The sequence below is a fragment of the Nerophis lumbriciformis genome, linkage group LG27 (assembly GCF_033978685.3).
Source record: "Nerophis lumbriciformis linkage group LG27, RoL_Nlum_v2.1, whole genome shotgun sequence".
Taxonomy (NCBI): Eukaryota; Metazoa; Chordata; class Actinopteri; order Syngnathiformes; family Syngnathidae; genus Nerophis; species Nerophis lumbriciformis.
Window position 1 is genome coordinate 14,449,782 of NC_084574.2, and position 22,547 is coordinate 14,472,328.

The 22,547-nt window shown below is 40.0% G+C and overlaps 1 protein-coding gene across 1 annotated transcript in view; it reads right to left on the reverse strand.

Annotated features, from left to right (window-relative positions):
- The window catches only part of LOC133624368 (dolichyl-diphosphooligosaccharide--protein glycosyltransferase subunit TUSC3), a 195,162-nt gene extending 173,786 nt beyond the window's left edge, over positions 1-21,376 (reverse strand). Inside the window, exon 1 of the mRNA XM_061987857.2 lies at positions 21,246-21,376. Within this exon, the coding sequence (XP_061843841.1) occupies positions 21,246-21,350 (105 nt within the window). The 5' untranslated portion in view covers positions 21,351-21,376. The remainder of the gene's footprint in view (positions 1-21,245) is intronic.
- Positions 21,377-22,547: the final 1,171 nt, after the last annotated feature.

Here is a 22,547-nt window from a genome sequence, read left to right on the forward strand (position 1 = left end):
TTTCTAATCTGCCATCTAAACTCAGCATGTAGCTCAACTTATTACCTGAAGAAATGCCTTTTCAGTAGTTTATTTTATGTTTTGTTTCAATAGCGTGTGTGGTCGCAAGACCATTGCTTGTGTCTCTCTATAAATATACAATTCTCAAGATATCCATAATTCTTTTTGCATCAGACTAGCTGCTCTGGACATTTTTCCCCTCTCTTTGCCCCTTGCTGACTCCAGATGCCTCAATATAGGAAGTGCTTACATTGGTTCTTTCTTTGTGCTGTAGTCAGCCTTAAGACAGAAACACAACACAAGCCAGATATAATATCTAGCAAAGCTGAGGTGATGAACGAGCGAGTGTTGAAGGGCTATAAATATTCTTTGCTCTCCGTGACTATTTCCTCCATTCCCTGAGGGGTATATAACAGGATTTAGAGAGGCAAGGGTCCGACGCTGATGCCCTAAGTTCCTTTTTAAAAATTTGTTTCATTTCTTTCGTCCTGTCTGTCAGAATCTTGATGTTGAACTCTCTCCTTTTCCCTTTGGACTCAATTTTATCTTTAGCTATTACCCGTACATACATAAATCCTGGTTTGCTCTCGGCCAAGAAAAATAAGGAAAAAATATCTCCTGTCCTGTCTTAGATGTGGAACTTATAAGACCATAAACATTAGCGGCCACTTTCAGCACACTAAGCTCTCCGTTTAACGGGGGGACCATCTTCCATCAGAACACTTTTGCTGCAAATTTGAGTCGATCACTCGGCTTGGCAAATGTTATTGTTTTTGAATGACCCAACTTGCCTCCAAAGTTAAAGTTAAAAAGTTTAGCCTTTAACGTAAACCATACAGGCCTGGCGTATGCTACAAGATATCAAATAAACTGTTACTATCTAAGTGTGGTTATAATTTGTTCTATCGGTCTGTGGTATGGTAATAATGGTAAACAACAACAAAGAAGAACGGCAATAAATGAAGCTAAACCAAGCTCAAACAAACAATGGTTTGTTTACATTAATCTGTGGGCTGTCTGAATGTGTGTCTGGTATTGTTTGGACAGCATCTTGTGATGTGTCAAAAGAGGGACAGTAGCTTCCAACTCATTAAAGGGGAACATTATCACAATTTCAGAAGGGGTAAAACCATTAAAAATCAGTTCCCAGTGGCTTATTTTATTTTTCGAAGTTTTTTTCAAAATTTTACCCATCACGCAATATCCCTAAAAAAAGCTTCAAAGTGCCTGATTTTAACCATCGTTATATACACCCGTCCATTTTCCTGTGACGTCACATAGTGATGTCAACACAAACAAACATGGCGCATAGAACAGCAAGCTATAGCGACATTAGCTCGGATTCAGACTCGGATTTCAGCGGCTTAAGCAATTCAACAGATTACGCATGTATTGAAACGGATGGTTGTAGTGTGGAGGCAGGTAGCGAAAACGAAATTAAAGAAGAAACTGAAGCTATTGAGCCATATCGGTTTGAACCGTATGCAAGCGAAAACGACAAAAACGACACGACAGCCAGTGACACGGGAGAAAGCGAGGACGAATTCGGCGATCGCCTTCTAACCAACGATTGGTATGTGTTTGTTTGGCATTAAAGGAAACTAACAACTATGAACTAGGTTTACAGCCTATGAAATACATTTGGCAACAACATGCACTTTGAGAGTGCAGACAGCCCAATTTTCATCAATTAATATATTCTGTAGACATACCCTCATCCGCGCTCTTTTCCTGAAAGCTGATCTGTCCAGTTTTGGAGTTGATGTCAGCAGGCCAAGGAAGCTAGGGTCAATATTCTTCTCTTGATCATCTTCGGTGGCATAAGGGACGGTGTGAGCCAAGACATCCAGGGGGTTTAGCTCGCTCGTCTGCGGGAACAAACTGCCGCCATTGCTTGCCGTGCTACCGAGGTCTTTTGTCCCTGAATTGCTCACACACTCCGGCAGATTCAATGGGGGTCTGGCGGCAGATTTCTTTGACTTTATCGTTGGAAATGCATCTGCTTTGAGTGTCGCAGGATATCCACACATTCTTGCCATCTCTGTCGTAGCATAGCTTTCGTCGGTAAAGTGTGCGGAACAAACGTTCAATTTCTTGCCACTTTCGCATCTTTGGGCCACTGGTGCAACTTGAATCCGTCCCTGTTCGTGTTGTTACACCCTCCGACAACACACCGACGAGGCATGATGTCTCCAAGGTACGGAAAACAGTCGAAAAAACGGAAAATAACAGAGCTGATTTGACTCGGTGTTTGTGACGTCATCGCTCCGAGAGCGAATAATAGAAAGGCGTTTAATTCGCCAAAATTCACCCATTTAGAGTTCGGAAATCGGTTAAAAAAAAAAAGGTCTTTTTTCTGCAACATCAAGGTATATATTGACGCTTACATAGGTCTGGTGATAATGTTCCCCTTTAAGTGTGTGTGTTCTAAAAACATTACGAATACCACTTTAGGCTTAAAGTTTTGCAAAATACCTACAATAATCAGTCAGTTCAAAATCAGACTGACAATTATACGGGTTAATATCATGTGGGTTTTGTTTTGTAGATCACTGTTGTATTGAAGGTTATTGTTATTGGGTGTTTACATTAATTTCCTTTCTAAAACGTGGCAATTAACATTAGAGCTGCGCTGTATAAATGATACAGAATAGAAATAATTGGTTTATGATAGAGATTTTAATGTGATCGCCCTACAGTGATAATGCATGTTAATGATACATTTTAGCCGAGTCCTGCAAAATTGACACCAACTAGCCGCCAGAGTTTGCAATTAACTCGTTCTCAATGCAATGTGACGTCTTAATTGTGGGTTTGAGAGCAGAGGTGGATCGTAATTTTGAAAGCAATGGTACTAGTCAGTTTCATTTCATTTCATTTAGCACCGATAGCTACTTCCTTTTTCAGTTGGATTACTTGGGCACCTGATGCATCAAAATCTGAAAGGACGCAGTTAATTCACTGTTCATGCGTCCCACGGCCCAACCTCATTTTTCCAATAAAAAAACGACACATTTGAACATCAACTCGTGTTTGAACTTGCAAAGTAAACCTTGTTGTCAGCAGACAAGACAAGCGCTGTTTCAACCCTGTGTGCATCTGCTCAGCGCAGTCATGATGCCCGACATTTCTTTTAACAATAAGAACTAAGGATCGACTGATCATCGGTGCCAATATTTGACATTTTATCGGTATTGGACGATGTTTATTTATTTATCTATTTTTTACAACTAAAACAAATACATCAGCAGATACGATAATATACTATACTTAGTATTAAAAAAGTAAAAACATGTGATAAGTACAGCCAGTTAATGGTAATAACCAGTGCGGTGCTCAGATATATCAATCATACATTTCATATCAATAATACCATTTAGAATCGCATTGAGGTAAATTGTGTTACAAATTGAGAACAGGAAATGGATATAAGTGCGGTAGGATTAAAGGAGCTTTTCTTCTTCTTACTCCTTTTCGGGAATGTTGTAGAGAGAAAATTAAATATGTAAAATATGTGATGCATCATATTGAAACTGTATATATGTTCCGAACAAACTTCAATCAAACAACCAATATTCAGCATTCCTCGCTTGGGAAATCTTACAATGTTATTATATCTTAAACTGTTATAAAATTGGTTAGCTTGCAAGTTATTGTGATGTAGAAAATATATATATATTTTTTTTATTCTGGAGATTTCCCATATTTTGATATGCAAATATTGCTGCTCCTCTTAGACACACTTAAGGGGTTTGAGATATCCTCTGATGTTTGTGGTGCTAAATTAACTATAACATTAGAGGCCTACTGAAATGCGATTTTCTTATTTAAACGGGGATAGCAGGTCCATTCTATGTGTCATACTTGATCATTTCGCGATATTGCCATATTTTTGCTGAAAGGATTTAGTAGAGAACATCGACGATAAAGTTCGCAACTTTTGGTCGCTGATAAAAAAGCCTTGCCTGTACCGGAAGTAGCAGACGAGTAGCGTGACGTCACAGGTTGTGGAGCTCCTCACATCCGCACATTGTTTACAATCATGGCCACCAGCAGCGAGAGCGATTCGGACCGAGAAAGCGACGATTTCCCCATTAATTTGAGCGAGGATGAAAGATTTGTGGATGAGGAAAGTGAGAGTGAAGGACTTGAGGGCAGTGGGAGCGATTCAGATAGGGAAGATGCTGTGAGGGTGGGGTGGGACCTGATATTCAGCTGGGAATGACTAAAACAGTAAATAAACACAAAACATATACTGTAGATACTCTATTAGCCACAACACAACCAGGCTTATATTTAATATGCCACAAATTAATCCTGCATAACAAACACCTCCCCCCTCCCGTCCATATAACCCGCCAATACAACTCAAACACCTGCACAACACACTCAATCCCACAGCCCAAAGTACCGTTCACCTCCCCAAAGTTCATACAGCACATATATTTCCCCAAAGTCCCCAAAGTTACGTACGTGACATGCACATAGCGGCACGCACGTACGGGCAAGTGATCAAATGTTTGGAAGCGTACTCACGGTACCGTGTCTTCGTATCCAACTCAAAGTCCTCCTAGTAAGAATCTCTGTTGTCCCAGTTCTCCACAGGCCAATGGTAAAGATTGACTGTCATCTTTCGGGAATGTAAACAATGAAACACCGGCCGTGTTTGTGTTGCTTCCCTCCTACAGCTTTCTTCTTTGCTGTCTCCATTGTTCATTGAACAAATTGCAAAAGATTCACCAACACAGATGTCCAGAATACTGTGGAATTTTGCGATGAAAGCAGAGACATAATAGCTGGCCACCATGCTGTCTCAAAATGTCCGCTACAATCCGCGATGTCACGCGCTGACGTCATCATACCAAGACGTTTTCAGCAGGATATGTCGCACGAAATTTAAAATTGCAATTAAGTAAACTAACGCGGCCGTATTGGCATGTGCTGCAATGTTAAGATTTCATGATTGATATATAAACTATCGAACTGCGTGGTCGGTAGTAGTGGGTTTCAGTAGGCCTTGAGCGTCGCATAAAACATTATATCGCGACTGGTCTGACGTTTCCTAAACAGTAATGTTAAAAAACTATTTAAAACCATGTACAACTGTTTACGGACTTATACTATTAAAATTTAACTACATTTTACTGCAAATGAATGTTGGCTCCAAATATCGGTTATCGGCCTCCTTTATTACTATTAAATGGTATCGGTTCTAAAAAAAAAACCTAGAGGTCAATCTCTAATAAGAACATAGTGAATAAACCCACGTTATCACTGCTGGTTTGTGTTTTAACGTTTAGGAGATGTGCCGTAATGAAACAAAAAAACATAGTGTCATAGAAAAGACTCTGAATGACTGTTGCCATTTTTGTCAAGCTCAGACAGTGTCTGCGCTTCTGATGAGATTGTAAGCAAGGAAAGGAGAACGCATAAACGCAGCCAAAGAAAAGGATAAAACCTATTCAGGGTTTCCCCTGGATTGCAAAGATACATAACGTCATCTTTTAATTTGCATAATTTGCTATGATGATTTTTTTTTTTAAAAGGCTAAACACATTTATTTACAAATTTAAAAACAAATCTGTGTTATTGATGAATATTAACGTATTTGTATTTTATGCACATATTTCTTTATATTATGTTGTTTAGCTCTATTTTCAGTTGTTGCTGATTATTGTACTTTGTTTAGAATTTTTGAAAGTGACTTTTTTTTAATTAAAGACAAAGAGCAACAAATCTAGCACATGTTTCTGGTGTTACAATAGACTACACTCTACTTCTGCCTTTCGATGTCTGCAATGAAGAGCGAGCTGCAGCGAGCATGACGTCACACTTGCTTTCCAATGCTGCTCCTGTTGGTATGTATCTCCTTAAAAGCCATCACTGTCCTCTTAATATTTGCACATTTTGTAGACCGCTGTCCTCGGGTATATCTCTAGCAGACATGCTGCCTACACTGCAGACAATCCCAAGCATGTTGCCTATGTCAACACAACACCCCGCTTGGACAGCGCTGTTCCGGTGGTCAAAGTCTTTTTTTCAGCAGCCAAATTTTCAGTACATCACTAGTCAATAGTGCAAAAATAATAGGCTATAAATATATATCCATTCATACTGTGACAACCTACTGGTGGTAATATTGTTTGTTTGTGTTTTGTTTTATTTGTCGTTAATTGTTTCCATGATCGTAAACACATCGTCCGTGCCTGAAATGGGTTTGGTGGAAAATGGGGAAGTATTGTTCGTCTGGAAGTGAAGCAAGGAGATGGAAGCGTGTGCACGGGAAGGAAATATGTGTTGGAATTCGCATAATATTGGCAATAAAAGTTAAAAATAGCATCAGACTTTATGTTAGTTCTTTTGGAGGCTACAATACATTGTATCATTTTAATTTGTTTTACATGTAAAAAAAAAACAACTAATTTTTAAGGTGTACTGAAAATATTTCTGTGCTGGTGCGCCACGATCAGTTACATTAAGAGGAAACTCTGATATTGCTGGTTAACAGGCTGTAATTTCTGCTTCCAGAGGTACTATTACTGATCAGACAAGTAACAGTACCTCAACATTGCCTGTATGTACTATTGCAAAATAAGTGCCTCTCGCCCTCTACCGCCGGCGATCTTAATTTATGTTCTGCGATATTTGCACTACTTACAACAAAACAAGCTCAACTACTTAAGGTCCAGATTTTTTTGTGTGTTAAAATTGGCACTTTTATTGATTTATTTTGCAATCTATTGTGATACTGGAGACAGCTTGTTGTCATACTTGCCAACCTTGAGACCTCTGATTTCGGGAGGTGGGGGCTGGGGGCTGGGGGGCGTGGTTGGGGGCGTGGCTAAGAGGGGAGGAGTATATTTACAGCTAGAATTCACTGAAAGTCAAGTATTTCTTATATATATATATATATATATATATATATATATATATATATATATATATATATGAAATACTTGACTTTCAGTGAATTCTAGCTATATATAAATATATTTATTTTATTATATATATATATATATATATATATATATATATATATATATATATATAAATAAAAGAAATACTTGAATTTCAGTGTTCATTTATTTACACATATACACACACATAACACTCATCTACTCATTGTTGAGTTAAGGGTTGAATTGTCCATCCTTGTTCTATTCTCTGTCACTATTTTTCTAACCATGCTGAACACCCTTTTGCAGGTACCCAGAAAGGTTTCGAGTACCACCAAAAAAACTGAATCTCTGAAGACAGTCTGAAAATCTGTGTTAAAGGTGTACAAATACTGTTTGTATAATAAGCATGTTATTGTTTACAAATGAGGGTTAAGAGTTCAGTACTAAAAAAAAAAAAAAAGAATGTGGCTTAAGTACAGTTTTTTAATTGAGCTGCTGCATTTTTTGGTTGGGTTGTTTATTTATTTTGTGTAACTTCTACAATTCTAAAAGGGGAGGAATGTAATAGTGATCTATGTTTGTCTGTTGCCATCTCCTGGTGAATGTTGGTTATAGCGTACTGGGGTTACTTTTTGGTTGGCCAACGATTCACGTGGTGTTGCGCACCTGACGTCAAGTGTGTGAGTCTGTTCTGAAGTCTACAGTAAAGAGACGTACTTCATCACCTCGCCTGTTTATTGCCTCCAACTCAATATATTACAACAACATTGCTGTTTACGGCAGACGAACTGCTTTACAGTAGAATAAAACATGACTTCTGTTGTGTGTTGTTACCGCGCTGGGAGGACGTTAATGAAACTTCCTAACAATAAACCCACATAAGAAACCAAGAACTCGCCCTCGATCATTCTACAGTTATAACGTGTTTGGGCAGGCATGCTGTTTATATTGCGGGAAAGCGGACGTGAATACAGGCTGTCAACACGTCACTCAGGTCCGCATGGAGATGGAGGGGGCGTGGCTTCCAGCTCCGCCTGAATTTCGGGAGATTTTCGGGAGAAAATTTGTCCCGGGAGGTTTTCGGGAGAGGTGCTTAATTTCGGGAGTCTCCCGGAAAATCCGGGAGGGTTGGCAAGTATGGCTTGTTGTTGTCATTTCAATGTCAGTACTGTAAATTAATTTTGATGTAATTACGTTGCTACAAAAATACTATTCAATACTAACTGTGTATTTCATACCAACTGTGACATTTTAGAACATAATTTCCTGTATCTGTTAATTAGAACTATATCATACCATACCACTGTCAAATGAATTTGACACTACAATTCAAGAAAAAGCATATAAGAAATACAAATAAATACATGTTTTTAATTGGATACCTGTTGAATTTCCCAGGTATCTATTAAAATCACCACCTGTGCATCCTGGGTACTAACTACATTGAAAGCCTACCAACATGACTCCGCTTGGTTCATTTGTCCACTCAAATATTTGCACATATACACACGTCAAGTGTTTTGTCGATGCATTACTTTACAGCTTCATTCCACTGTGTGTTCTCGCAATCATAAATTTATATGCAAAGTCAATTCAGAAGAAAGGTGCTGATGAGGTGCTGCAGTAAGAAAACATAATGCAATGTTTATCGAATCATTGCATTTTTTTTTTAATTAACTGGGACTATGCATACCTCTACTTGCTTGTAAAGTAAATATTAAATCATTGGCTGTTTTCAATGCAGACAGGGATATAACATTTAATCAAGTGAATAACAAACGACTGCATTTGTTGGTCAATAGTAAAGCTGAGGCTTAAGCTAATAGCTGAGGGTTAAAAGTGACTTCTCAAATTTAAAATCCAAATACTCTAATAACCTTAAGTGAAGAGGTAGGATTTGCTGCAGCACGGCATTTTTTTTGGCACTTTTTTCTGGTGAGGTACGGTGAACTTTCAGTGAACTAAACCAGATGCTTCTGGCCAAAACTTCCTGGACTGCTTTTTAATTTGACTGCCAATTCCACAGAATGGCACTAAAACACCTATGAGACAGGTGGTGTAGATATACCAGGTGAAAAGGGCAAGGCAATTAGATGATACATCCAATTCCAAATTAAATCCATGAAATGTACTATATGCACAATGCAACATACTAGGGCTGGGAGATATGGCTGAAAACTGTATCACGATATAAGTGTTTTATATTGGTCGATATTGATGATTAATATTTTTATGACGTATGGAAAATAAGGAGCAAAGGAAAAGTATATTGAATGTAAACCTTTGTATTTCAAATGTAACCTTAATCTGTTTATAATCCCCTCAACTATCAAGGCAGAAAGGAAAGGAGATGTCAACAACCTTGGCAACAACTCAAACAATTTATTTATTGTATGCAGTAATTATTTTTCAAATAATATCAGAAAAAATCTAAAATCACAAAAAATAAGCAATACGTAAGAAATGCTTAAGAAAGTGTAACAAAACTATTTTCTGCAGATTCAGTGGCTGTGTAACTTTTAATTTTGCCTGTTATTCTTTACAAATGGAAATTAATTTAATTCATGCAGTATCAATCAATCAATCAATGAAAGTGTATTTATATAAGGGATGTCCCGATCCAGGTTTTTGCACTTCCGATCCGATACCGATAATGTTTTTGCACTTCCGATCCGATACCGATACTGACTGATACTGATACTGACCGATACTGGCCTATCCGAGCACGTATTAAAGTTTAAAGTTATTTAGCCTACTTAATTGTCAGAATCATGTTGAAAAAGGTTTTAGTACTCTTGATAACAACTAGCCAGCTGAATTAGGGGAGTTTGAATAATACACAATGGTTGGTAACAAGAAACTGACCTGTTTATTCAAGGATAAACACAAAATAGACAAAATTATACATGACAAACAAATGGCATCATTGAACTAGGGCTGGGCGATATGGCCTTTTTTTAATATTGCGATATTTTAAGGCCATATTGCGATACACGATATATATCTCGATATTTTGCCTTAGCCTTGAATGAACACTTGATGCACATAATCACAGCAGTATGATGATTCTATGTGTTTTGATTGATTGATTGAGACTTTTATTAGTAGGTTGCACAGTGAAGTACATATTCCGTACAATTGACCACTAAATGGTAACACCCGAATAAGTTTTTCAACTTCTTTAAGTCGGGGTCCACTTAAATTGATTCATGATACAGATATATACTATCATCATAATACAGTCATCACACAAGATAATCACATTGAATTATTTACATTATTTATAATCCAGGGTGTGGAGGGGGGCGCCGGATGTAAGTGTCAAAAAGACAGCCAAAAGAGTTTGATATGAGAATAAATCTAAAGTTAAAATATAGGGTAGAAATGCACCCATTTGCAGGAAATGTAGTCTTGATTTTCAAAATTTTCTTTCAAGGCTTGCATGTCTACATTAAAACATTCTTCTTCATACTGCATTAATATATGCTACTTTTAAACTTTCATGCAGAGAAGGAAATCACAACTAAAAAAATCACTAATTTTTTCATACGGTGTTGATGTGGAAATTTTTGCCTTGGCATTTTGATGGTGTGGGCGTGTGGCACCGAATGGAGATAAGCGTCTCGACAGACGTTACAATATTTGAACAATGATGACGAAAACTGTTTTCTCTGTCGTGTCCGTGTGTCGAAAATTGTTATGTGCTTATTTTTTTATTTGATTTTGTGCGTGGCATGGATTTGCTATGCGCAGAGGACGCTTAAACAGAGCGCAATTACACAGGCGAGCACCTTAGAGGGAGCGTTGCTCGCACGGCTGCGCTAGCATCACAGCTAACGTTAGCCATGCTGCTACCTCTCTGCTCGGGGAGGACGTATACGTATGTGACGTATGACGTGACAGTATGTGACGTGTGTCGTGACAGTATGTGACGTGTGTAAGAAGGTGCACTTGCTGTCTGTGAGAGGGAGACACAGGAAAGAGTGAGAAGAGCCTGTCGTGTACTGCCAGCAGCTAAATGCAACTGCGTGAGAATTCACAGACCTGTGGATGTGTTGAAGGTGTGCTGGAAAATGCGGAACGGAAGTTAGGCAGCAGCAGAAAAGTGGAATGTATTATTTAAATCGGTGCGTTGGAAAACACGGACCGGAGTTCTTTTTTTTTAACTGGATCTGGATCGGCATTTTCCCATGCCTTGCCGATACGCACTTTTTTGCAAATATCGGCGGCCGATCCGATCCAAATATCGGATCGGGACATCCCAAGTTGCACTACAGCTGGACCGTTTGTCCCAAAGTAGTGGTCGTCGGATCTCACAAAAGTGGCCACGATTAGTGGTAGCAAACACAAAATATGCTCTCTATGCTGTTGTTGTTGACGGAAGTAGCGAGTTGCTATGTGCTGTGTGAAATCAATGTGGCTCGGAAAAAGGTTCCGGGAATGCTTAAAATTACCAAAATACTGTTAAGTATTACATGTTATTATGAATGTGCCTGTTACTACTAGCGTTGTACGGTATACTGGTATTACTATAGTAACGCGATACTAATAAATCATTTTCGGTGCGATACCGTCTCTGAAACGTACCGGCATTCATTTTAAAAAACATTTATATTATGTTTATAAACTCAGGAAATATGTCCCTGGACGCATGAGGACTTTGAATATGACCAATGTATGATCCTGTAACTACTTGGTATCGGATCGATACCCAAATTTGTGGTATTCTCCAAAACTAATGTAAAAGTATCAAACAACAGAAGAATAAGTGATTATTACGTTTTAATAGAAGTGTAGATAGAACATGTTGAAACAGATAGTAAGCAGATATTAACAGTAAATGAACAAGTAGATTAATAATTAATTTTCTACCATTTGTCCTTAATAATGTTGACAAAATAATAGAATGATAAATGACACAATATGTTACTGCATACGTCAGCACACTATTTAAGAGTCTTTGTTTGTTTACTTACTACTAAAAGACAAGTTGTCTAGTATGTTCACTATTTTATTTAAGGACTTAACTGCAATAAGAAACACATGTTTAATGTACCCTTAGAATTTTTCTTAAAATAAAGCCTATAATGCAATTTTTTTGTGGTTTAGAAAAGTACCAAAATAATTTTAGTACCGGTATCAAAATATTGGTATCGTTACAACACTAGTTACTACATAGGTACAGCATATACAAATATAAAACATTGTTGGAGGCAGAATAGGTGAATTCACATTATCCGCACTGTTAGCCACATTTTGCGAGCAGTTTTTTACTATTTAGAATGCACATAAAAGGTTAAGACTTGAGTGTGTTTGTTCCACATAAGGATTAGGATGATGGACAAAATTCTTTAAAAAAAACAGTGGTTGACCACTTTTGTGACAATTGTGTAACAATTAAAAATGATGAACAGTGTTCCGATCTAATAATTATATCAGCAAGTATCAGATTATAACATCCTGCATCTAATTAATGGGAATGAGATTATATCAAGTTCCATCTATATAAAAAAATCTCTGATACAAGCAGTCTGTTCTGCTCACGTGAGCATCTCTTCTTGCTTGCTTAGCGGACATTTTACAGTGTCAATAAAGACTGCAGTTGAAATGCTTTTAGGAGTCTTAATGCAAAACACTGTAAACCTGAACATGGAGAAATAATGTCAATAAAACTTACAGAAGATAAATAATGTATCTCTGTGAGATTCCAACATAAAAACAATTCATTCAAACTAATGTGCGAGCTCGATGCTAATTGGATATGCACCATACATGCTGATAATTATTTTACAGGGCTATTTTAACACCTCCAAAAAATTGCAATCAAAACCATGAACACAATGCATGTTACAAACAAACCACTTATAGGCCAACACTTTGAGGGACTCAAAAAAGGCAAGACTGGCACATTCAACTTAAAGGGGAACATTATCACCAGACCTATGTAAGCGTCAATATATACCTTGATGTTGCAGAAAAAAGACCATATATTTTTTTAACTGATTTCCGAACTCTAAATGGGTGAATTTTGGCGAATTAAACGCCTTTCTATTATTCGCTCTCGGAGCGATGACGTCGCAACGTGACGTCACATCGGGAAGCAATCCGCCATTTTCTCAAACACCGAGTCAAATCAGCTCTGTTATTTTCCGTTTTTTCGACTGTTTTCCGTACCTTGGAGACATCATGCCTCGTCGGTGTGTTGTCGGAGGGTGTAACAACACGAACAGGGACGGATTCAAGTTGCACCAGTGGCCCAAAGATGCGAAAGTGGCAAGAAATTGGACGTTTGTTCCGCACACTTTACCGACGAAAGCTATGCTACGACAGAGATGGCAAGAATGTGTGGATATCCTGCGACACTCAAAGCAGATGCATTTCCAACGATAAAGTCAAAGAAATCTGCCGCCAGACCCCCATTGAATCTGCCGGAGTGTGTGAGCAATTCAGGGACAAAAGACCTCGGTAGCACGGCAAGCAATGGCGGCAGTTTGTTCCCGCAGACGAGCGAGCTAAACCCCTTGGATGTCTTGGCTCACACCGTCCCTTATGCCACCGAAGATAATCAAGAGAAGAATATCGACCCTAGCTTCCCTGGCCTGCTGACATCAACTCCAAAACTGGACAGATCAGCTTTCAGGAAAAGAGAGGGGATGAGGGTGTGTCTACAGAATATATTAATTGATGAAAATTGGGCTGTCTGCACTCTCAAAGTGCATGTTGTTGCCAAATGTATTTCATATGCTGTAAACCTAGTTCATAGTTGTTAGTTTCCTTTAATGCCAAACAAACATACCAATCGTTGGTAGAAGGCGATCGCCGAATTCGTCCTCGCTTTCTCCCGTGTCGCTGGCTGTCGTGTCGTTTTCGTCGGTTTCCCTTGCATACGGTTCAAACCGATATGGCTCAATAGCTTCAGTTTCTTCTTCAATTTTGTTTTCGCTACCTGCCTCCACACTACAACCATCTGTTTCAATACATGCGTAATCTGTTGAATCGCTTAAGCCGCTGAAATCCGAGTCTGAATCCGAGCTAATGTCGCTATAGCTTGCTGTTCTATGCGCCATGTTTGTTTGTGTTGGCATCACTATGTGACGTCACAGGAAAATGGACTGGTGTATATAACGATGGTTAAAATCAGGCACTTTGAAGCTTTTTTTAGGGATATTGCGTGATGGGTAAAATTTTGAAAAAAACTTCGAAAAATAAAATAAGCCACTGGGAACTGATTTTTAATGGTTTTAACCCTTCTGAAATTGTGATAATGTTCCCCTTTAATGGCAATACACTGCCTCTTGACTACTGCAACTCTCTTAGACAAGGTTTCTGCAAGTATCAGCACAAATAATTTTTTAAATGCAATTTATAACAAAAATAATGCCAATGTCCAACTGCAGATAGCATTTCACCATATACAGTGGTGGTCAAAAGTTTACATACACATGTAAAGAACATAATGTCAAGGCTGTCTGGAGTTTCCAATAATTGTGATAAAGTGATTGGAGCACATACTTGTTGGTCACAAAAAACATTCATGAAGTTAGGTTCTTTTATGAATTTATTAAGGGTCTACTGAAAATGTGACCAAATCTGCTGGGTCAAAAGTATACATACAGCAATGTTAATATTTGCTTACATGTCCCTTGGCAAGTTTCACTGCAATAAGGCGCTTTTGGTAGCCATCCACAAGCTTCGGCCAAGCTGATGGTTGAATTTTTGACCACTACTCTTGAGAAAATTGGTGGAGTTCAGCTAAATGTGTTGGTTTTCTGACATGGACTTGTTTCTTCAGCATTGTCCACATATTTAAGTCAGGACTTTGGGAAGGCCATTCTAAAACATTAATTGTAGCCTGATTTAGCCATTCCTTTAACACTTTTGATGTGTATTTGGGGTCATTGTCCTGTTGGAACACCCAACTGTGCCCAAGACCCAACCTCCAGACTGATGATTTTAGGTTGTCCTGAAGAATTTGGAGGTTATCCTCCATTTTCATTGTCCCATTTACTCTCTGTAAAGCACCAGTTCCATTGGCAGCAAAATAGGCCCAGAGCATAATACTACCACCACCATGCTTGACGGTAGGGGTGGTGTTCCTGAGATTAAAGGCCTCAACTTTTCTCCTCCAAACATATTGCTGGGTACTGTGGCCAAACAGCTCAATTTTTGTTTAATCTGACCACAGAACTTTCCTTCAGAAGGTCTTATCTTTGTCCATGTGATCTGATCAGCAGCAAACTTTAGACGAGCCTTAAGGTGTCGCTTCTGGAGTTAGGGCTTCCTTCTTGCATGGTAGCCTCTCAGTTCACGGCGATGCAAAAAACACCCTTGACTGTGGACACTGACACCTGTGTTCCAGCAGCTTCCAAATCATAGACCCATAATAAATTCATAAAAGAAAAAAACTTCCTGATTGTTTTTTGTGACAAACAAGTATGTGCTCCAATCACTCTATCACAAAAAAATAAGAGTTGTAGAAATTATTGGACACTCAAGACAGCCATGACATTATGTTCTTTACATGTGTATGTAAACTTTTGACCACGACTGTATATATAATAATTTACAATTGCCTATATAGACAAAATTGTAAGTATTTGACAATTATAATCTTAAACAGTGCATACTTGCTCATTCAGTCTGTGGTGATGGGCTCATGTTGCTCATTCAGTTTGAAGATGAAATATCTCACTGAGGGATTCATTTGTAATAATCTCCAAACATTTGTTACTTAATTAGTCGGACTGCTCACTTGTGAGTTGCGACTAACAAGGCGATGTCTATGCATTCTGTTTGTGTTAGCTAAAAGCTGAAATATACTCACGTCATGTAATTTGCGTACAAAACGTGTCTTAAAGAGATGCGCGGATAGGCAATTATTTCATCCGCAACCGCATCACAAAAGTCGCCAACCATCCGCCATCCACCCGAACTAACATTTAATCAAAACCGCACCCGCCCGCCATCCGCCACCCGCCCGTTGTTATATATCTAATATAGACGATGCAAGGCATTAGTGAGGTTATAAAGCTTTTGCCTGTTAAAGAAAGGAGACTGATCCAATGCAGCAGAGACATTCAATGCGTGCCACGCTGTCACGGCCCAGACGCACACCAGTGCGCAATCATCTGGGAGCCGTGCTGAGCGCACCTCCAAGCGCGCTCGCGCCACTCAAACTGCTGCAGGCAGCTGCGTTCTATCTTGTTTTAACATCCTGTGGCACTCTTCTGGGATCACGGCGGACGAAACTGCTCATGCTCAGGGTGTTTGTGGAGGTTCGGGGTTTTGCACAAATGTGATGCACCATGTTAGATGTCCCGGTTTTGTGACTGTCGTAGACATAAACAGCGTCGCAGCTCTTGCAAATCACGTAGCCAGCATTACTATCATCCTGATTTACAACCTCATAAAAACGAGTCCACGCTGAACTTTTCTGGCCTTTTTTTCCCCTGGTCTTTAGTATTCCCTTTTTTAGTTTGTCGCGTACCACGTTTGCTGCCGGCGTTGCCATCTCTTTTTTTTTTCTTCTTCTATTGTGGCGTGCTGCAGGTGCCTGATGATAAATAATTGCCTGTTTCAAAGAGTGCTGCTCGTTTTTCGTATGTGGGTAACAACATTTAACTATGTATATATATTTCCGAATTGGTTTAACTGCCACCCGCCTGAATCTATTTAAAATCTAATTTTTTTTTAATTTCAACCGCCCGACCCGACCCGCGGATAAAATCCAATTTTTTTTTATTTCAACCGCCCGACCTGCGGATAATCCGCGGACTCCGCGGTTGTGTCCGCAAACCGCGCATCTCTAGTGTCTTACTCTTACTCATCCCCGCAGACCTTACTTAACGTGCACATCCCAAAAAAAAATAGCTTTGCGTCATAGTTCACTAACGATGTCAAAGAAAAACAAAAAGGTGATGAAAACTTTCCACATCCTAAGAGTCACAAATACAATTTTCATCAAAGACAAAAAAACAATGATGCTTTTGTTGTATTTTCTTTTGTTAGCCCTTGCATACGTTTCTTTTGTTTATTCTTTCTCCATGGTAGTTGAAAATTATAGAGATAAATAATGGACATATTTAAAAAAAAAAAAATGTTTGGAGACATGTTTACCTGTATGTTTTGATTGTTTGAATTATATGTATCATTGTTGTTGAAATAAAGATGGTTGAAAAAAAAAATTGTATAGCTTGTTACAAAATAATTTCAGAGTTTCACACAACCCACCTTTGCGAAATGTGTTCATTTAAGGTGATAATAATTAGTTCCAGCTCCAACATTAAAGTGTGTGTCGCTTCAGATGCCATTGTTTACTACAACCACTATTACACACAGGAAGCTCTCTGCCTCTCTCTCTCAGAGAGCGAATAGCTAGTCAAGAGTTGTGGTCACTCTCACAGCAAAACATGTGAAAGAATTGCAGGTACCTAAACAAAGATTTCACTCTGCTCATGTAATTCTAGTGTCGAATGCAGAGAGTAAGCCCTATTGTATCTCTTTGAAGGCCAGAAACGCGTAGCAATTTATTGATGACTGCAAAGTATCAATCAATCAATCAATCAATGTTTATTTATATAGCCCTAAATCACAAGTGTCTCAAAGGGCTGCACAAGCCACAACGACATCCTCGGTACAAAGCCCACATAAGGGCAAGTAAAAACTCACCCCAGAGGGACGTCGATGTGAATGACTATGAGAAACCTTGGAGAGGACCGCATATGTGGGTAACCCCCCCTCTAGGGGAGACCGAATGCAATGGATGTCGAGTGGGTCTGACATAATATTGTGAGAGTCCAGTCCAAAGTGGATCCAACATAATAGTAAGAGTCCAGTCTATAGTGGGGCCAGCAAGTAATTGAGCTCTTTTCTGATTTGTCGTTTGATTCATTTATTGACTATCGTCCTTGGCCTACAATTGTAAGATTTATTTTTATTTTTTTTAAAACCTCTTGACATCAAATTGTTTGTCCAAAAATAGATAATAATAATAAAGTATGCCAGTGACGGGACTGTATGTACGGATTACACACAGAATGTGGGTTTTAACAGCCCATTCAAACTATCCAAACTACAAACCCCGTTTCCATATAAATGAATGATAAATGGATTATACTTGTATAGCGCTTTTCTACCTTCAAGGTACTCAAAGCGCTTTGACAGTATTTCCACGTTCACCCATTCACACACACATTCACACACTGATGGCGGGAGCTGCCATGCAAGGCGCTAACCAGCACCCATCAGGAGCAAGGTTGAAGTGTCTTGCCCAAGGACACAACGGACGTGACTAGGATGGTAGAAGGTGGGGATTGAACCCCAGTAACCAGCAACCCTCCGATTGCTGGCACGACCACTCTACCAACTTCGCCACGCCGTCCCTATATATGAGTTAGGAAATTGTGTTAGATGTAAATATAAACGGAATACAATGATTTGCAAATCATTTTCAACCCATATTCAGTTGAATATGCTACAAAGACAACATATTTGATGTTCAAACTGATAAACATTTTTTTTTTTTGCAAATAATCATTAACTTTAGAATTTGATGCCAGCAACCCGTGACAAAGAAGTTGGGAAAGGTGGCAATAAATACTGATAAAGTTGAGGAATGCTCATCAAACACTTATTTGGAACATCCCACAGGTGAACAGGCAAATTGGGAACAGGTGGGTGCCATGATTGGGTATAAAAGTAGATTCCATGAAATGCTCAGTCATTTCACAAACAAGGATGGGGCGAGGGTCACCACTTTGTCAACAAATGCGTGAGCAAATTGTTGAACAGTTTAAGAAAAACCTTTCTCAACCAGCTATTGCAAGGAATTTAGGGATTTCACCATCTACGGTCCGTAATGTCATCAAAGGGTTCAGAGAATCTGGAGAAATCACTGCACGTAAGCAGCTAAGCCCGTGACCTTCGATCCCTCAGGCTGTACTGCATCAACAAGCGACATCCGTGTGTAAAGGATATCACCACATGGGCTCAGGAACACTTCAGAAACCCACTGTCAGTAACTACAGTTGGTCGCTACATCTGTAAGTGCAAGTTAAAACACTACTATGCAAGGCGAAAATCGTTTATCAACAAAACTCAGAAACGCCGTCGGCTTCGCTGGGCCTGAGCTCATCTAAGATGGACAGATAGAAAGTGGAAAAGTGTTCTGTGGTCTGACGAGTCCACATTTCAAATTGTTTTTGGAAACTGTGGACGTCAAAGAGGAAAAGAACCATCCGGATTGTTATAGGCGCAAAGTTGAAAAGCCAGCATCTGTGATGGTATGGGGGTGTATTAGTGCCCAAGGCATGGGTAACTTACACATCTGTGAAGGCGCCATTAATGCTGAAAGGTACATACAGGTTTTGGAGCAACATATGTTGCCATCCAAGCAACGTTGCCATGGACGCCCCTGCTTATTTCAGCAAGACAATGCCAAGCCACGTGTTACATCAACGTGGCTTCATAGCAAAAGAGTGCTGGTACTAGACTGGCCTGCCTGTAGTCCAGGGTGGACTACAGGCAGGGTGAGGTGGTTCGGGCATCTGGTCAGGATGCCACCCGAACACCTCCCTAGCGAGGTGTTTAGGGCACGTCCGACCTGTAGGAGGCCACGGGGAAAACCCAGGACACGTTGGGAAGACTATGTCTCCCGGCTGGCCTGGGAACGCCTCGGGATCCCCCGGCAGGAGCTGGACGAAGTGGCTGGGGAGAAGGGAAGTCTGGGCTTCTCTGCTTAAGCTGCTGCCCCCACGACCCGACCTCGGATAAGCGGACGAAGATGTATGGATGGATGGATATTTAAGAGCAGCAAACAACCAGAAGTCTACTTTGGCAGCTAAAGCCATCTTCTGTTTGAATTGCATCAGGGATGTTTTATTACTTTTGACAATAAGAAGAAAGTTTGATCATATTACGCCTATACTGGCTCACCTGCACTGGCTTCCTGTGCACTTAAGATGCGACTTTAAGGTTTTACTACTTACGTATAAAATACTACACGGTCTAGCTCCATCCTATCTTGCTGATTGTATTGTACCATATGTCCCGGCAAGAAATCTGCGTTCCAAGAACTCCGGCTTATTAGTGATTCCCAGAGCCCAAAAAAAGTCTGCGGGCTATAGAGCGTTTTCTATTCGGGCTCCAGTACTATGGAATGCCCTCCCGGTAACAGTTAGAGATGCTACCTCAGTAGAAACATTTAAGTCCCATCTTAAAACTCATTTGTATACTCTAGCCTTTGAATAGCCCCCTTTTTTTTTAGACCAGTTGATCTGCCGTTTCTTTTCTTTTCTCCTCTGCTCCCCCCTATCCCTTGTGGAGGGGGAGACACTCAAGTCCGATGGCCATGGATGGGGTGCTGGCTGTCCGGGGTCGGGACCCGGGGTGGACCGCTCGCCTGTGTATCGGTTGGGAACATCTCTGCGCTGCTGACCCGTCTCCGCTCGGGATGGTTTCCTGCTGACCCCACTGTGGACTGGACTCTTACTGTTATGCTGGATCCACTATGGACTGTACTCTCACAATATTATGTTAGACCCACTCGACATCCATTGCATTCGGTCTCCCTAGGGGGTGGGGGGGTTACCCACATATGCGGTCCTCTCCAAGGTTTCTCATAGTCATTCACATCGACGTCCCACTGGGGTGAGTTTTTCCTTGCCCTTATGTGGGCTTTGTACCGAGGATGTCGTTGTGGCTTGTGCAGCCCTTTGAGACACTTGTGATTTAGGGCTATATAAATAAACATTGATTGATTGATTCAAACACATGCAGGCATGTGAGGACATTTAGTATCTAAAGTTTATATGTTACTAACAAATTGTTTGTCCAAAAATAGATAATAATAACAATAAAGTATGCCAGTGACAGGACTGTATGTACTGATTACACACAGAATGTGGGTTTTGACAGCCCATTCAAACTAAGGTGCATGGCAGAGAAGCAAAACTTGTCAAAAAATCCAAACTAGTTTTAATGCAAACATATTAGGCGGCTATTTGATTGCATTCTTCCATAAAATGTACATTAATGTAGCACATCATAACATGAATCATCTTGGCATTGGCCTGTCACTTGCAGGTGCTGCACAGAGCTAACAACCCCTTACTATAATCAGAATGTACAACACAACACGCGAAACAAAAAGCTCGCAATACGAATATTTTTTGGGGAAAAAAACACCACGCAAGTGAGTTATATTCACATGTGAGTTATTGTTGTGTATTTACATGTGATGTCATCTACATGACAGTCAATAGCTCAACTGCACATCAACCTGCATTGTCTGCGCTGTAAAGACGATGCTATCTCCAACAAATAACACATTGTAGGTTAAAGCTGTACCTCCTTCTTCTTTTGTCCTCCTCCAGACGGCAGACACAGCACCAGGAGGAAGAAAATAGCAAGAACCGGCATGTTAGCAACGGATTTCACCCCAACAGACGCCATGACTGAAAGATGCTTTAGCCGCAAGACACGTCTCTGGGTTATGATTGGAGGCTTTGTTGACCAATCAGTGCAAAGACATTTCGCAAAGACTCTTGGGTATTGTAGTTTTCAACCACCTAAATGTCCATTCACTGCTGAACACTTCATTTTAAGCTGTTTTTTTAATTTTTTATTAATCCTTGTGTGATGTTCGGGTCTGTGGGACCCATTTTCATTTTTTATTAAAAGAAAAATGATACAATTAATTAATTTTTCAAACTGAGAGTCACTGACTTTGGCTCATTTTCTGTGAAGAGCATATATCAGAATACATATTTAATGACCACACACCATACACCCTCCCTACACATTTCTATTATTACATATAAGCTGTCCGGGTCCTCTGGACCCGGGGCTAATAGAAGTGTGGAAATTTTTGTTCTGTGTACCACACGCACCCACCCACTCACAAACACACAGCAGGCCTAGACAGGAGGAGGACAGTGTGTAGGTGCACACAGAGGCGCCGCTAGGGATTTTGGGCCCCATGAAAAGAATCTTTACAGGGCCCCCAACACAGTGTCATTATTTTTTCTGTATTATAATTTCGTCATCATTAGCGGCCTCTCTGGGCCCCCCTCCATCATGGGCCCCTAGAATCCGTCTCCTTTACCCCCCCTTTTCGGCGCCCCTGGTGCACAGAACATCAGACGGTCAAATGTGCGAGAAAATGAGAGCAGACAGTGTTGACAAACAATGTTGCAACCTTGTGTGGGAACCGCAGGTGCAGAAACACAAAATAAGAATCCCTGTGGGATGCAGAAACTGGCAGAGAAATTTTCCGTGCAACGTTCATATTGTTGTTTATTGGGATAAGGTAAACATCTGTTCAGTATTTTAACATAAAAGTGTTAGATTGTGAGGCATTAAAAGCCACAAAATGCAACGGGTCCATCAGACCCACAAACGCTGGCTGAGTAACAACAACATGAACATTACTCAAGGGTTAATGCAAATACAACATGAACGACACATAGTGGTTCAAGTTTCTCTATACAACAGTGTTTTTAGGAATTTGCTGCAAATTCGTCTCCCAAGTTTTGAATTAAACTCGGGGGCTGTAATGGGGTCATCTTCGGGCCAGATTTGCACAGACATAGATATTTTAATATATGTGATGCTTCCGCAAACACGGGGGTCAACAATCCGCGGCTCTAT